Source organism: Callorhinus ursinus, unplaced genomic scaffold (genome assembly GCF_003265705.2).
Source record: "Callorhinus ursinus isolate GAN/ISIS: 27379988/994484 unplaced genomic scaffold, GSC_fseal_2.0 scaffold63, whole genome shotgun sequence".
NCBI classification, from domain to species: domain Eukaryota; kingdom Metazoa; phylum Chordata; class Mammalia; order Carnivora; family Otariidae; genus Callorhinus; species Callorhinus ursinus.
In genome coordinates, this window is record NW_027397125.1 from 1,995,554 (window position 1) to 2,011,990 (window position 16,437).

Sequence of the window (16,437 nt, forward strand, 5' to 3'; positions counted from 1 at the left end):
TAGTTTGAGAATGTGTAGTACCTAACAAAAATTCTGTCTGGCATTCTCGAACATGTGTGCAGATACATATGTGTACGTTCCCATGAGGACACACCTGTGGATGGTGGCAGGCATACAGCTCTGCCGTGGGTTTTCTTCCCTGAATCCACGGTTTGCAGCTACTTCTGATGTAGGTGTGTTGAACCTAGAAGATCTGTTAAAACTTGGAAAAAGTGCTACACACTCGACTGATGTTTCTATTTTTTCCCCGGAGTTCTAGAAAAATCTTGCAAGGCGTACGTATACTCTTCGGTTTGGGAAGATAATGCCTAAAATGCTGCACAGACTATTGCGTGCTGCATGCAGGAACACTGAGGTCACTGATTAATCTCCGATTAAACCTAAGGCTGTGTCTCCATTAGTTTAAAAAAAAAAAAAGAAGGCGAGAGAAAAAAGAGAGGGCACAGAAGGACAAACACAGGAGCGGTGTTAGTGTCAGGGCTAGGAAAGAAGGACCATCGGCCTGGGTGGCAAATGTGTCACCGCCACGTTACCTTCTTCTCCTTGGGTGGGACCGTGGCCCCCGGCCTAGTGTCTTTAACGTGACTGTCAGCCCGGCACTGCTCGGCATGACTGTTTGAATTTACATCCATAAAGGAACACTTCTGGAATGCCTGAGGGATTAAAATACTGAGGTTAACCGGGGATCCAGGTGCAGGGAGGAGGAAGGAGGCAAGAGGCAGAATCCAGAGACACGGAGACCTGAGCCCAGGCCTGCACGCAGGTCACACGGGGCCAGGGAGGCAGTGTCTGCGAAACCGGCTCTGCATTTGGGCCTCAGGAAGCAAAGCTGAGGGCTGAGCCAGGGGCAAAGGCTTCTTTCCTGTCTGCGCCCGGCAGGATTAATGGACAGAAGCCTTGAAAGGAATGCCCTTTCTTCCAGAACCTGATTTACATGTAATAGGGCTTCTTGCTTTGACCTTTAAAAAAATGTTGAATATATAAATGAATTAAAACAAGAAGCTATCTTTCTTTTTTCTTGGTCATTTTCTTTCTTTTCTTCCTTTTTTTAACCAGCTTTCTTGAGGTCAGAGAAAAAAGGGCACAGAATATTGCAAACCTCTCAATCGTACAACAGAAGTAATCCTTACCAATTTACTGTCTGCCGTAGTGAGGGACTCCCATCCTCTGAGGGGTTCTGAAGTGCATTAGAATAAAGTGATGATGCTCTTTAGCACCCGGGGGGATTCTGAGCGGCCTCGGGGTTGCCTAAGCCTCTAGCCCTGTCCGTGAAAACTATCAGGTTTGGTTCTAGGAGCCCACGTCGGCTCACGTGAACATGGGGTGAGGAAGGCCAGTTCTCAGACGGACAGAAAGCACAGACTGTATCTCTGGGGCAGAGAGAGGGAGGGACAATATGATCGTGAAAGCAAGAAAGATGAAGGACCCCAGTGTCCAGCTTCTTGAAATCAGTGGTTCTCAACTCAACTACATGTCACCTTGTTAAAAAACAATTCTGTTACCCAGGCATCACCCGGAGAATAATTCATTCAGAGGTCTTTTTTTCTTTTTTAAAAAACTCCCCCAAATAATTTGAATGCGCACCTGGGACTAAAGACCAGTTATTTAAATGAAAAAAATCCCAAATAATTGCGTCGTATTTTCTTAATGTCAAGTATGCTCCTTTGGGAAGAACTCTGTAGGCAGAGAGAATAACCCATGCCCGCACCGAGCTGACCATTTCAGGACGGGTCCTAAAATATAAATGAAGCCAATGCCTGGGGCCTTGCTGGCCTGCTCTCCCCCTACTGCACTTGTTCCCCGTGCCTGAAGCGCTGGCTCCCCCTTGCAGTCCCTCAGACACCCCAGTCCTTGCTGTCCCTGGAGATGCCCACTAAGGCCACACGCCATCTCCACTGGGCTGTCAGACCGTGGACTTGGGAGCCTGTGGCTTCTTCTGATGCCTGGTACCCTGGAGCAGACAGGTGCCCCACAGTTTCATTCTGGAGGTCGCACCTGCTCCTTGTCCTGCCTCGGGGCATCGAAGTCCAGAGCCTGCGGCTGACCTTCTGAGGCAGCAGGTTGGGTCCCTGTCCCCCGCAGGAGAGCTGCCTGGCTTTGGCTAAGTTAGGCTTAGAGCACTTTATTCACCAGTATTACCAATACTACAACACGGAGCCAAATACTCCAGCCTCTGAAAACTTTCAGTCAAAGAAAGCAGCCGCGGTATGTAGGCCTCAGTGGAGGGAAATGGTCTCAAGCCACGAGCTCGAAGAAGCTGGAACAAAGAGATGACTTCTGATTGGGGGCTAGTGAAGGATTATTCACAAGCCTAAAGTCTCTGCTTCTTGGATTAGTAGTGACTGCTCACCTTGCACGGATTTAAAATCACCTACTGCTTTGTCGTCCATTTGAGCCAAACTGGGCCATGATCAATTCTTACCGTGCTTTGGGGCAGATGCTACAATGAATGGTCCCAGAACCTGCCTCCACATCTTCGGACAAGACCCGATCCCCCAACAGCCAGCAGGCTTGTCATTGCCAGTGTCCTCAGCCAGGGGGTCCTCACTGGATCACTGAGTGACAGACACCTCCACACTCTCAACTGTTGCGTGTGTCCCTAACCTTAGCAATCTATGGTTCTTACGAATGACACTCTCTAACCATTCAGAAAACCTGTCTGGAAGCTGACTGATGGGAGGGATGTCCCAGGCCAGTTTGGGAGTTTTAGTGAGGCTCGGAAGGGCTCACCCATATTCATAAATCAACCCAGCAGCCCTGTGAATCCAAACAGCCCGATTTGGGCAGTTACCACCAAGGAAAAACAGAACTGCTGCGGAATGACACGGTTTGCAAGTCTCTCTACTCCACGTGAAGAATGTGGATCTGTGGGGCCTTCACAAAACCACGAGTACACTGGTGAACAGGCAACATGTTTTGGAGCCCTACGTGGTTGTGGTCTGACCATCTGACCATCCAAAGGGGGGGGGGGGAAATCCTACAGTAAGTATGGGTCAAAGTGAAATATTCTACGAACAGACTTTGGTCTGGGATTTGTGCATATGTCTCTGGTTCGAAAAGTTCTTAGAACGTACAACCAAGGTAGATTCACAGCCATGATTTGAATGTGGGATAAGCTTTGAGTCTAGTTTCTGTACCCCATCCTTAATCCTATGGATGGAGTCTGTCAATTAGTTAAAAAATAAAAATCCAGAACTAATACATAAAGTATCATTTCTCAAACAGGCCAAAGAAAATGGGAATCGTTCGACTTGTCAGAATATTTGAAAAGGTGACACTGACACCGAATGGGAGCCTGGTATGGAGAGCAGAAGGCCTAAGGGCAGCCATTCGAGTATTAAAACCAAAGGATGGGACCCCACTTGAAGTGGGCCTTAGTCAGTCCTTAGGAAGACAAGACAATGGCTGGTATTTCTGATCCCTGTCTTAATTGCTTTTGAAATGAAGCCGAGTATTAAGACTAGAAGGAAGGAAAGCAAATCCTCTCAGCCAGAGCTAGGAAAACTTGCAATTGATCTTCTGTATAAACTTCCCGAGCTATTTTGTGAAATGATCATTCCTTACACGTGTCATGAGGTACCCCGAGAGCCTAGTTCAGCGCCATCTTGGAAAAGTGGAAGCCAAGGCCAGAAGATGCAGCTTTTGGGGCCTAAGTCCAAAGGCTCCTGGCCAACCCTCTCTAGCTAATGAATCTGTGAGAGACACAGCCAGAGAGTCCTAGATATGAAGGCAAGGAGCCATAGTCAAGTCACCTCATCCACGTACCTGGAGTTCTGCCATTATTTTGTCTCCTTCCTCTTCTTCCTCCTCATCCTTTGAGGAGGAGGTAGTAACTGGTGGGGGGGATGGGGTCCAGGCAGAAGCAGGCTCCTCTGGACATTTTGTGGCTCTAGCCTGGGGGCTTGGTACAGCATCTTCACTGCTTGCCTGTGGAAGATTCAAATCACAGATACTGGCTTAACCCCTGCAGGTGCTGGTGAAAAGAGGGCCAATCACGAGAACACACGTTCCCTTACTGTCTGGTGCGTTGGCTTCCTAACTCTTCAAATCGAGTTCAAAGACTCTAATATCCCCTTGCATTTAGTTTGGGTTTTTTGTTTGTACAAGCTGTCATTTTGGTGAATGGATGGAAGATTTTTAATAAAACTGTAACTACTCAACATTTGGTGCCTTTAAGAAAGGCCCGCCCATGCTACATCTCCTCGGAAATTGTATTTCACATTTAGCACAAAAGACAGAACTTGCCAAGTGAAATGGAAGCGGGAGCTCATTGAGCATCTTTCTGTGCAAACTCTCACTCCTATGTTAGCTAATCTCACTTAGCTTTGTAAGATGGTCTTTCTCTGGCTTCCTCTTCACCCCTCATTTTCAATCTTATGCCGCCTTGCTGGGGAAGTAGCTTGTGATTTGCATTTTACATTGTTGCAGCTAGAAGTCAAGTAAGGATAAAGCTCGTAGTGCTGAGTCTAGTCCAATAACACCAGCTGACATTTTCCCATCTGTGGGGCCTTCCTGTGATGTAGCTTAGTCAATTCTCTCCTTCTCTGCCTTACTACTTGTTGTGTTCTGAAGGAGAATAGAGAGAACCTTGTCTAAGGGTATCATTTGAATCCAGAGACCAGTTTACCAGCGCTTAACCCATCAGACCTTAGCAGTGGTGTTCTCCTTCCTGCTGGTGTAGACCACGTCGCCGGACCTCGTGGTGGTGAGCCCTGATCCTGGCAGGTAGCTCCGCCGAGGGGGTGGGGGAGGAGGAGGTGGGGACTTACCCCCCAGCTTGTCCAAGTCTTGTTCTGGATTTGGAGAGTCTTCTGGAAAACAGGGTATCATTGAAAAATAATCTCTTTGCAAGATAACGTCCAGAACAGTGTATTTCTAGAAACTCGATGCAATCCGACTTAAACATTTCTCTAGTCTCTCCCTAGTGTGATGATTAAAGGTATGGACCCTGAAGCCTGACTGACTTGAAATCTCAGAAAGATCCTGCACAAGTTCAATAACTTCTCTCTCTGCCTCGGTTTTCTCATCTGTTAAATGGGTATTATTATGATCTTCTCCACTGGGGTCCTGTGAGGATGCAATAACTTAATATCCATGAAGCATGTGGAACAGTGCTTACTGGCTTATTGTAAATGCAATGCAAGTATGAGCTCTCCTTATTCAACAAAAAAATCTGGGTATTCCTTGGAGAGATGAACTATTGGAGCCTAAAGACAAATCCAGGGGTACCTGGGTGGCTCATTCAGTTAAGCAGCCGACTCTTGGTTTTGATCTCAGGGTTGTGGGATTGAGCCCCACATTGGGTACCGCACTCAGCGTGGAGTCTATTTGTCCCTTTCCCTCTGCTCCTCCTCCTGCTCCCTATCTCCAAAATAAATAAATAAAATCTTAAAAAAAAGACCAATCCAGAGCCCCCCGCATAGCCTCTAAAGCCTCCATCCCTCAAGTCTGAAAGACAGTGTGAGCAGGAAGGGTTGGAGCAGGGGATGCTAGAAGAATCTGGCCACTGAGGGCCAGAAGGCAAGTGCGAGGCAGATGGAACAAAGTCAGGGAGAAAGTGGATTTTTGGTCACAGTTGTGTGATTGGAAACGATTCTTTGCTAATGAAAGGAGGCAGTAAACACAGAACTGCAGAAGTATAAATTAGGACAGACACCAAAGATTAGAAAATGCAGATATGATTAGTGTTCTTCAGAAAACTGCCCCAAAAAGGCACTTAATAAAATTTAAACGGTGGGTCCCATTCCTGCCTTTATCAATATTCCTCAGCTCTGCCCTTCACCAGCACTCAACCCAAGAGCTCACTAAAGCAGGAGAGCCAGAAATTCATGGTCCGGAGCTTCCAAGTGGGCTATGCCCCAGCTCTCTCTAACAACAACGTGCCCTCCTTGGAATGTGTTTGTCTCTTCTGGGCTGTTTGAGGAGTTTCTACTTAAACTTATAATAAGGATGTGGGTAAATCATCGGGGAGAAATGCCCACGATTACGTGTAGTGGACGGTTTTAGTCTCATGCATGAGGGTGCCGGTTACAAGGCCCAAGCAGCACTGGGCCACCTGGCTGGTGCCTAAGCCAGCAGCCCGGCCTGGGGATGGCCTCGTCAGCTTCGTGGGTCCCTCCAGGGACTGGCACAGGCTGATGGGCCCCGGAGGTGGGCCCAGGTCTCCTCTCCTGTGTAACGACAAAGACAGGCTCTTGGTTTTTTTTTTTGTTGTCGTTGTTGGCTTTGTTTTTGTTTTGTTTTTTAAAGATTTTATTTATTTATTTGAGAGAGAGAGAAATATCGAGAGAGAGAGAGCATGAGCAGGGGGGAGAGGGAGAAGCAGGCTCACCGCTGACCAGGGAGCCCGATGCAGACTCGATCCTGGGATCATGACCTGAACTGAAGGCAGATGCTTAACCCACTGAGCCACCCAGGCGTCCCCAACAGACTGCCTCTTTGACCAGCTTTGGTGAGGCTCCTCTGAGCCCTTTTCTCCATTAGGTTTGCCCTTGGTCAGCTCAGCCCAGTTTTAGCGAAGAATTCTACTAAGTCAATTTAGCAAGAATCCCCCGTTCTTGACATCTGATTGGGTTCTTCATTCCCTACCCTGGACATCCAAGCCCTTGGCCTGCCTTTAGCAAGAACCTCCCTATCCTTGATATGCAGCATTCAGAGTTGAGTTCAATTTCTCTCCCCCACTGCAGTGGTCTTGAATCAAGTCTTCCTTGCTCTTTTTAACACATAGCTCTGAGAATAATTTTTCTTTAACACAGAATGAGGCTATAGTCCCTAAAACTTTCCACTGATGTTTAAGAGCTCTCAGTCCATCCCCTTTATTGAAGTAGTCAGTGCACACAAGAGGAAATACAAAAAAGTTTTTTTTTTTTTTTTGAACACCCTCGGTGTAGAATTTTACCTCATTAGTAAACACAAATAAAAAAAAATAACATCCATGCCAAATAAGTAAAAATGATAGAAACTAACGTTTGCAGGTAACGGCTTGTACCCTTATGCGTTTCTGGTAGCCTGTACATTAGTGGACTCTTTCTGACAAGAAATCAGGCCACGTGTTAAAAAAACCAAAAACAAGGGGGCATCTGGCTGGCTCCGTCAGTGGAGCGTGCGACTCTAGATCTCAGGGTCGTGAGTTCAAGTCCCATGCTGGGTGTAGGGTTTACTTAAAAATAAAATAAAAACAAAAAGAACAATAAGAGCATTTTAACTGAGTGAAAAATACTTTGGAGACTAATTTCTTAAAAATACTTCATGCAATTTTTTTTAATCTGAAGGAATAAGAAGCCCAAATGTGGTAAATTAACAAAATTTAGTGTTATTATTTTTGCTGTATAATCATGGAGAAGGAATGGTTCTATTTATAACTATTTTTTATAATTTACTGGTGATTCTAAAACATCCAGGGACTATCTGACAAAATTAATAAAGGAAAGAGCCAAATTAGGCCAGATAGAAACGGAAGGGGATAGATCCTTACCCATGAGAAATTCCTCACGGGAACTCTGGGAGAAAAGCCGTCTTGGGGAGAGCAAAGACGCCCCTCCCAGGCCCCTTCCTTCCTAGGCACGAGCTGCCTCACCCTCCAGGTCCCGAAACAGGCCTCACGCAGCCGGCAGGTGGGGAAAGGGGGTAGAAAAACTTAGCACGGACTGATGGGGAGAGTTTCCGTGAGTGGGATTTTAGAGGAGCTTTGGGGAAGGAAAACCTGAGACAGGGTTTCAGTGGTTATAAACTGTATCTACTTTCATGTTCCTGGACATGCAAGTCAGGATGGCGATTCCTTTTCAAATTAATTTTAGTTCCCGGACGAGGCATCACTGAATGTGGCTCCGAGACACTGGGCTGCAAGTAAAATCATGTCTTTGTACACAGCTCTGAAATCAGAGTAAGGTGTGGTGCTTGTTGGTTGGAGATTTAGTAGGCTGGGTTTTCTAACAGTTATTTTATGTTGTTAGTGACACACTGATGCTTAACTTCCAGAGTTCAGTTGGTTTAATATAGAACCTAATAATTTTGATTTAAAAAATACAATTTTGCCTTATGATCTAATATCCCCTTGGGAGCTCATAAAGGCTGGCATTTTCTTCCTGCAGCATATGAAAAGCTCTTACTTTAAAGGCAGCCCTCATAGTTTCCCAGCTGGTGCTGTGAAGTGTCATAAATTCATAGGAAATATAGAAGCTAGGGATCTAAATTTTACCTTACTGGGCACTACTCTAGTGCCCTAACGCAGAACACAGTTTCCCTACTATGGTTTTGGTGAAAAAGTAAGAGTGAGAATCTGGTGATACCTGAGGATTTGTTCTTCCAGTTTCACAATTTTATAAAATTCTTGAGAAGTGAGAGATTGGTCCTGTTGGCCATCACGTGCTTAAGTGGGCAGCCAGCCTGCTCAGCTCGGTGAGCGCCTCACCTGAAAGTTCGAGCTTGTCTCCTGGGGCATCGCCCTTTGGTTGCAGGCCCAAGGCTGGTGGCATCTCCAGGTTTGGAATTGACTTCATGATATTGGCCTGAGCTTCTTCTAGTAGCTTCTCAAACTCTTTCCCGTTATAGTGGTCCAGATTTTGCCTTTTCTCTTCCCATTTCCTTTCTGCTTTCTGAAGGAAAATCGCAAGTGAAGGAAGTTTAGCAACCAGAGGGAAAGCTAATTAGGGATTTCATGTCGGTGTAGGGGGGAGGTGTGACACAGGTAAAATGTTGACAAAATAAGGCTCTGGTATGTGTGCTGAGGGACATTTTTGTACCTCAGACCAACCCGCCTCTGTGCTCGCTGCCACGTCAGCCCAAGTGATTGATATTCATTCACAGAGAAGCAAGCTCAGAAACCCAAATTCATTCATTAACTGATTACTGAGCATTTATTGCTACTTTCCCAATAGTAGTAAAAAGGACACAGGGTTACGCTTTCAAAAGTATGCATCCCATAACCAAGTTTCTGTTCACGAAACTGAATTTTCATCATAGAGGAGATGTGCAAACGGACAAGAACAAAACCAAAACATTCACTGGGAACAAAGACTCCTACACCTCCAGTCCGCGTCTGCCTAAGAATTGCTATATGGCCTCTGGGTCAAACGTGCTTACATATAAAATGGGGGTTATTTAGATTACCTCTAAGCTCCACCAAGTTCTACAGTAGGGAGAAATACAAGAAATGCATTTTTAAATACCCATACGTTTTTGAAAAGAACATTTTCGAAAAGAACATTTTCCTGTGATTTTGGGGGCAGCGCAGGAACCATTCCAGACGGGCCGAGGGGAAATCAGCAGCAGGATTACTAGGACCCCACAACGTAAGAATGGGAAAAGACAGAGGAGATGGCTTTCTCAGCCCGCTTTACATAGGAGATGCTGGGGCCCAGGGCGACAAGGATCTGTCCAAGAGCCACGCTACGTGAACCCGAGTCTCCGCCATCACCCCCCTTACGAACCCCTCCTCTGCTTTCTTTGTCCTTCCTAGCATTTATTATCATCTGGCATACACTGGTTCTCCACCTCTCCCTACAAGCAGGTACGTTTCTTGAAAGCACGGGTTTTGTCCCTTCAGTTCACTGCCTGCGCCAGAGCCTGTAAGGACCTGGTTGTGAAGGAAGCTCCCCCTCATTCGTCAGCAATGGAGTGGGCAGAAAGGCCCAGGCCCCCTTTCTGCGGATCGGGGCATTTTTAGAGATGACTCGCAAGTCAAAACTTAAAATACACACACATCAATGATAACTGTGCCCAGTGGGTTCTCCATAGATATCTGTTAAATAAACGGGTCGTCCTACTGACATCATTTCCATATGGACACGTATGAAGGGGCAGATCCACTCATTCTCAGGAGGAAACGGGCTTCCAGGCTGCGCCCCTGGCCCCACAGGGCAGGAGAGGATCGAATCATCGTCAGGCAATCACATTTCACCCCTCCTGTGAGATGCATCTTGTGAGTGGCTGACTTGGATTAGGGCGCAGCTACTGACTTGGGAGCAGGCAGAAGCTACCTAGCGTTCAGAGGCCTGGTTGCCAGGACCGCGGCCGTGGCCATTTGAAGAGGTTATTTGTCTCTTGAGACCTGCATTATCCACCGCCGACCTGTGAGAGAGGCAGGAGGGTCAGGGCCAGGGTCCGGGGTAAGGAGTGGAAGACACGAGGGGGCAGGAGGAAGGAGGCAGCAAGCTGTGCTACTCGGGCATGGACACCAGCTCTTAGATAAAAAGAATCTTTAAAAACATGGCCTGTTTTCTGTTCTGTGACGTTAAGGCCTAGTTTTCTCTTTCCATTTTGACAGTCTCTGCCTTTCATCCCGAGACGAGGCTAACTACTTCCTATCCCGCCCCCTTAATCCTAGACCCGCCCCCTTAATCAAGTCTGTACATTGTTTCAGAGGGATTTTCTGAAGATGCTATTTTTTATCGCCAGTCCAAGCAGCAACATTTTTCTGGATGCCCACACCATGACCCTGAGGCGTCTCGGACTGCCCTGCAGCCTGTCTTGCCAGCTTCCTCTGCCCTGTCTTGTCCCCGTTACACAGGTTTCCTCGTGTCCCCCTTTGCTCCGGCTGTCCTCTGCCCCAGCCCGCCCTCACCACCCTGGCCGGCTCACCCAGAGTCTACTGATTTTCCAAGACCACTGGCAAACCCTCCGAGGGCCTGCATGCACCAGGGCTAAGCCTGGGCCCGCACGCACTGGCTGGGGAGCGCTGACTCACATTTCTCCCCAACTGTACGTTCCCTGACATCCTGCTGTAACTTGAAATCGGTGATCATGGGAGAACACACCACAGAAATGGGCAAAGTCTACAAATCAGGGCGTTCTCCCCCCCCCCCCCCCAAGAGAGCCAGTGTTTAAACACTTCCCAGCACACCGGGGCTTCACCTTCCTACTCTTCTTGAAATCCGATGACCTTTCTCTTAATCTGGCCACTGAAACCCATTTTTAGGGCTAAAAATCTATCTTTGAGATAAATGTTTATATATATTTGACAAAAATTTATCTTTGATACATATACACGTATACATATTATCTTTACAACCAGACGATAAATCTTCGGGGGAAAGGACCAGGTGTTATTCCTTTATGGGGCTACGAGAAAGGGAAATAGGACCCTACCTCAATAGATACCGCCCTATTCTTGGCACTCACGCTGTGGATTTCCTCGATGAACAAGCTCTGCATGGTGGAACCGTTCATGGGCGTCTGTGGGGACGGCGGAGCCTGAGCGGACAGCAGAGCGGAGGTCGCTCCCTGAGCGGCGGCTGGAGGGCTGGCCGGGTGGGGACCGGTCCCTGCAGGCAGATGCTGAGCCGGGTTCAGCAGGGCGGCCGAGAGCTGGGAGGGCTGGATGAGCACAGGAGAGCTCTGTGCGTGGTGAATGGTCAAGGGCACCACTTCCGACTTCACGTCGCCGGGGACTCCTGCCACGGGGAGGGGCTGGCCCGAGGTGTGGGGTGCCTCCCCCTGGTTCTTCAGCACTGCGGCGGCCGTGGCCTTCTCCATCGTCACATACTGAGCGGCCTGGGCTGCATCTGTACCTTTCAAGAGCCCGTCGGTGACGTGTCTGGGAGAAACCAGGCACAGCAACGTTAACTCTTAAAATGGGTAGCTTCCATTTTATTTTTATGGCGTAAGCTCGAACGCTGTGTTATCCCAAAGCCAGGCAAGCTATTCTTGCAAAATTAAGACATTCAAAAACGCAGAGTAGCAGCTCAGGGTTGGGGGTTTCCATAGCAACTCCCTAATGCCCTCCAGCTGCCTCCCAGCTGGCTGATGGCTGCGTTCTCAGTCCTTCCCTCGCGAGACGGTCTGTCTCTTGCTTTCCACTAGCGCGGTCTTGCCCAGCCGGGTGCCATCCCGTCACTATTTGTGTGGCGGTGCACAGTGAACATGGGGCTCTAACAATAACTCCTGTAGCCAATCCTGGCTGGACAGCCCCTCAGAGAGGCTCACTTCCAACCCCCAAAACCTCCTGAGCCCTCCACGTTCTCCTCCTTGCACTGCCAAACCCCCGGGGAGGGCAGTGCATACAGCTAAGCCTTGAAAAGCGGGGGCTTCGGGGTCCTGACCCCCTACCCAGTTGAAAATCCACGTGGAACTTTCGTTGCCCCCAAAAAACTTAACTACAAATGACCCACTGTTGACCAGAAGCCTCACCTACATCATAAACAGTTGATTCACATATATTTTGTATGTCATCACTGTATTCTTACAATAAAGAAAGAAAAGAAAACATTAAGAAAATCACAAGGAAAAGAGAGAATGCCCTGTATTTATCGAAAGAAATTCCTACACAAGCAGACCCATGCAGTTCAAACCCGAGTTGTTCAAGGGGCAACGGTGTTCTCATTCCTTGTGCCTGCTCGTCATGTGGCTCAGCCTTGTGTGATCAGGCTTCCCCACCTGGACTCGACGGCGCCTTTCTGCAAGGTCCACAGTGACTTCAAATCTAGCAGCTGGGTTGGTCCTCGTCGTCCTCTGCTTTTTGGGGTCATTTGATGCCATTTGTCGATTTCCACCCGTGGCGCAGTGGAAGGGACACGGCTTTGGGCTCAGCCAGACCTGTGCCTGAATGTCATCGGTCCTGCCACGTTCTGGCTATGGTGTTGGGAACCTTAGGTTTCTGAGCCTCAGACAGTTTGCTATAGAGCGTAACAATGATGAGGACGAGGGCAGGAGGATGAGAATGCTTCCTGATGCCTTCCTCGGGGGTTACTGTTAGGGTCAATGCAGCTATATGTCAGACAACGTCAAACTTGACCGATAACCTTTAATCGGTGCCTCGTTTTCTTATTAAAATGTTCTCTCTTTTTTGTTTTGAAAAGGAGACATTGCACTTGGTGACTCTCCTCTGCTACTCCCTTCTGTTTCTTTTACCGACCCTGGATCAGTAAAACAGATCCCCAAGGACCTGTCCCCCGCTTTCTGTCTCATGCCACCGCGCCCTCTCCTTCACTGCCACTAGTCATCTTCATGATGCTGCGTTCTTCCAGTTCTAAATCTCTCCTCCCACCTGCCACCCACGCCCCCGAGGTCGGCAGCACTGCGTCCCTAATGCTGTCTCTTGAACTTCGGTGCGCATTGCTCCTTCTAACTGAAGGCATCTGTGCTCCTGAAGGGAAGGAGGCTAGTAAAATATTGTGATCTATTCTTCAACTTTGAAGTGTTCCTGAAAAGAACCACCTTCCTACGATTTTTTTTAAAGAAATGTTTACTAGGTTTACTCATCTTAAGCCCTAGGCTGTGCCCATCACAGCCAGCCTGTGTTGAAGAATCAGGAACCTCCAGTCATAGTGCAATAGAATATTTGGGGTGGAAGGAGTCGCTGTCTCTCCTCAGGACGTTTCCCCACCCCTAGGGGAGGCCCAGTTACCTCCGCAACATGGTCAAGGTGTCGGTCATGCTCCGCACCCTCTGCAGGAGACTGTCCAGCCTGTGGGGCTCCTCCTTCAGGAACCGCACGGCCTCCACTTCTATGCGCAAGATGGCTCGCATCTTGTTTTGTAAGGTTGGAAATTCTCCTGCAGGCCAAGAACAGATGGTGAGTTGTGGGAGAAGCAGAACGAGGAGCCCCCACCCTGCACGCACACTGGATAGGCTTGGAAGCGTGGGGTTAATCGGCCACCGTGCTCCACACACATCTTCAGGAGGCAGACACCTGTCAGAGCTGGGTTCCAGGTGACCTCGGGCAAGGGCAGGGGTCCTCTGCGCCTCATTTCCTGTCTGCATATTTGGGATAAAGGCAACTGTCCCTCAGGGTCATTTGTAATGAATTTGGCACCGGTGCCCTGGCACATTGAAAGAGCCCAGTGGAGAAAACCTGTCATTAGTATCGTTTAGTCCTAAGTCTCCTGGCACCCACTAAAATAGAAGGTCCAGTAAACAGGGATATTTGCCTATTTTGTTCAGTGATGCATCCCAAGTGCCTAGAACAGCGCCTGGCACACATAGGTGCTTGATGGCTACTTGTATGCACACATGCATAAATGAACGAATCCTTCACTACTGGACAGATTTTTAAACACCCCAGGAGACAGGCTTCGGACTTCTCCCTTCAAGGAGGAGGCTCACCTTTCAGGGTAGCTACAGCTTCTCCCACTTGCCGCAGGAGGAATGCCCCGTCTTCCACATCTTTTAGAGTGACCGCTCGGCTGGCTGATGTAGAGTCCTTCTTCAAGTCTTCAACAAAGTCCTCCAGCTCACTGTGAGGGGGAGGGCAGAAGCAAACCAGCAGATGGGAGTGAACACCTTTTGTCCCCAAAAGGGACAGCTGCAGTAGCAAAGGGCTCGTCCCAGCCTCCCCTGGCCTTCTGCTAAGATGGCAGCTCACAAGGGTAGCTTGGTTTGGCTTAAATATTCTGCTGAGGTGTAAGGCAGGTGCAAGGAAGTTTTCCCAGGGCCTGTTCATGGGGACGGCCACGTTGGCCAGAGGGAAGATGGTGGCTGGTTGGCAAAGGCCCATTCTTTATTTTCGGTGGGGATGCTGATGCCAACTAAGGGAGGAGTATATGCACTTTGTAACGTGACAGAAGGGATTGAGAGTGCGCGCTGTAGCGGGGCAAAAGGGGGGGGGGGTCCCGATCGGGTTATAGCGGCCTGCTCAACTTGGAACTCGATATTTTGGGCTGGATAATTCTTTCTTGTAGGGGCCTGTCCTGTACACTGTAGGGTGTTCAGCAGCACCCCTGCCCTCTACCCACCAGACACTAACAGCACCTGCCGCGAGCCTGTGACAAACAAGGATGTCTCCAAACCCTGGGAAATGTCCGTGGGGGAAGGTGCGGGAGGGGAGGAAAGCAAACTTGCCCCTGTTCGCGAACCTCTGGCTTACAGTGAAGATCTCATCAGTAAGGACTGACTTTCTGCTCTAAGCTACAGAGGGAAGATGATCAGAGTCTGACTTCTGGTGTGTATGTGTGTGTAAGAGGGTGTGAGAGAAACGTGCACGCACACACACACCCCCCCCCCAAGGTATTGCTAGAGTTCCAACAGAACTGAATGAAGGTCTTCCAAACCAACCAACCAACCAACCAACCCGACAATATCCTGTCTCCTGGGCACATTAATAACTGCATCCTAAAAACGTTTGTATCACTTCAATTTGCCTGTAAATCTGACAACAGAAAACGTCTCTTAAAGAAGGTGGAGGAAAAGGATGTTGAGAGATGAAAAGCCACTAGGTGGCAGCAGGTGACCAGCATTCCACCTGCCCGCGGCGCAGGGCTTAGAGCAGGTGGGGAGCAGAGAATGGCACAGTGGATCTGCAAAACAAAATGGCCTGCCCAGAGCCTTCCTGCTAAGTGGGCGTGCAGACGGGGGTTTCGGGGGTTTCGGATGGCACAGCCACTGCAGGAGGGATTCAGGTAGGATGCGGTGTATATTTCACAAGGACCATGGGGCCAACAACAAAGTCATCCGCCGTAGAAAAGTGGGGTTTTTGGTGACGTCTTTCATTCCGTTATGGCAAATGGACCCAAACTGCCTGTGATCCCTTCAGAAGAAATGATGCAACTTCAAAACCAAAAGGGAAAGCCTCATCTGCTCCCTGTCCACATTTGTGAACTATGGAAAGGTAGCCGGTGTTCTCTGAACCCACCCACAGCAAATTTCCTACAGGTACCACATCCCTGAGGAGAGACTGTGTGCCATCCCTCATAAGAGCTCTAAAACTGGCACCTCTGTGTGGAAAAGTTATTTTCCATTTCATCACCAAACTGAAATATTTTAGTGTGCAGTCCAGTCCTTCCAAGTTTTGAGGGAAGGGCTAAGACCCAAATGTTATCACGGTTCCATTAACAACCCCAAAGCCTGCCGGGCTGCAATTAATACTCCTAGAGGCTATCATCTGACCAAAAGTCAGTCTGCCCAAAATTCTATTTTAATCTCTTCTACACAGTGTGCCTCTTGGATTTCATAACTCTGCACACAGGAGGCCCTTAAATGTCACAGCTTTTCCTTTGTTGGTCAAAGAATATATACAAAAGTGTATTGATATTATTGTATACAACAATGTCACTTCTGTTCATATGCTTATGGTATCTGTTAGAAAGCAGTTGCATCAAATTTGTTCATTCACAGTGTAACATCAGCGAGCTAAAATGAACGCTGAAAACAAATTTTCAATATTACATAATCAATACGTCTTGAGATGTGAACTTTGCTCAAAGGAATGCCAGATGTTCACGGATGCTGTGGTTTATATGTAAATCTGTTCTATTTGTGTAAGTTGCTTTTCCTTCTACCTTAGTTAAAAGGAAGCATCAGTTTGTTGAAATATATTTCATCTGACTATTATTAGAAGAGGAATGATCTTGATTCAATTGCTCTCCACAGTTCTAGACCCAAATTTCATTTTTCTGCCATCTGAATGGCTCACCAGTAACTTACCCCAGCATGACGCCCAAGGGAACTTATTTTCGTGTGTGTGTGTGTGTGTGTGTGTGTGTGTGTGTGTGTGTGTGTGTGTGT

The 16,437-nt window shown here is 48.1% G+C and overlaps 1 protein-coding gene across 1 annotated transcript in view; it reads right to left on the reverse strand.

Moving 5' to 3' along the window:
• Nucleotides 1–16,437, reverse strand: part of KIAA1217 (KIAA1217 ortholog) — a 283,716-nt gene that overhangs the window by 8,612 nt on the left and 258,667 nt on the right. Inside the window, 7 exon segments of the mRNA XM_025891962.2 lie at nt 534–653; nt 3,766–3,927; nt 4,648–4,811; nt 8,411–8,594; nt 11,086–11,533; nt 13,343–13,490; nt 14,041–14,171. Of these exon segments, the coding sequence (XP_025747747.2) occupies nt 534–653; nt 3,766–3,927; nt 4,648–4,811; nt 8,411–8,594; nt 11,086–11,533; nt 13,343–13,490; nt 14,041–14,171 (1,357 nt within the window).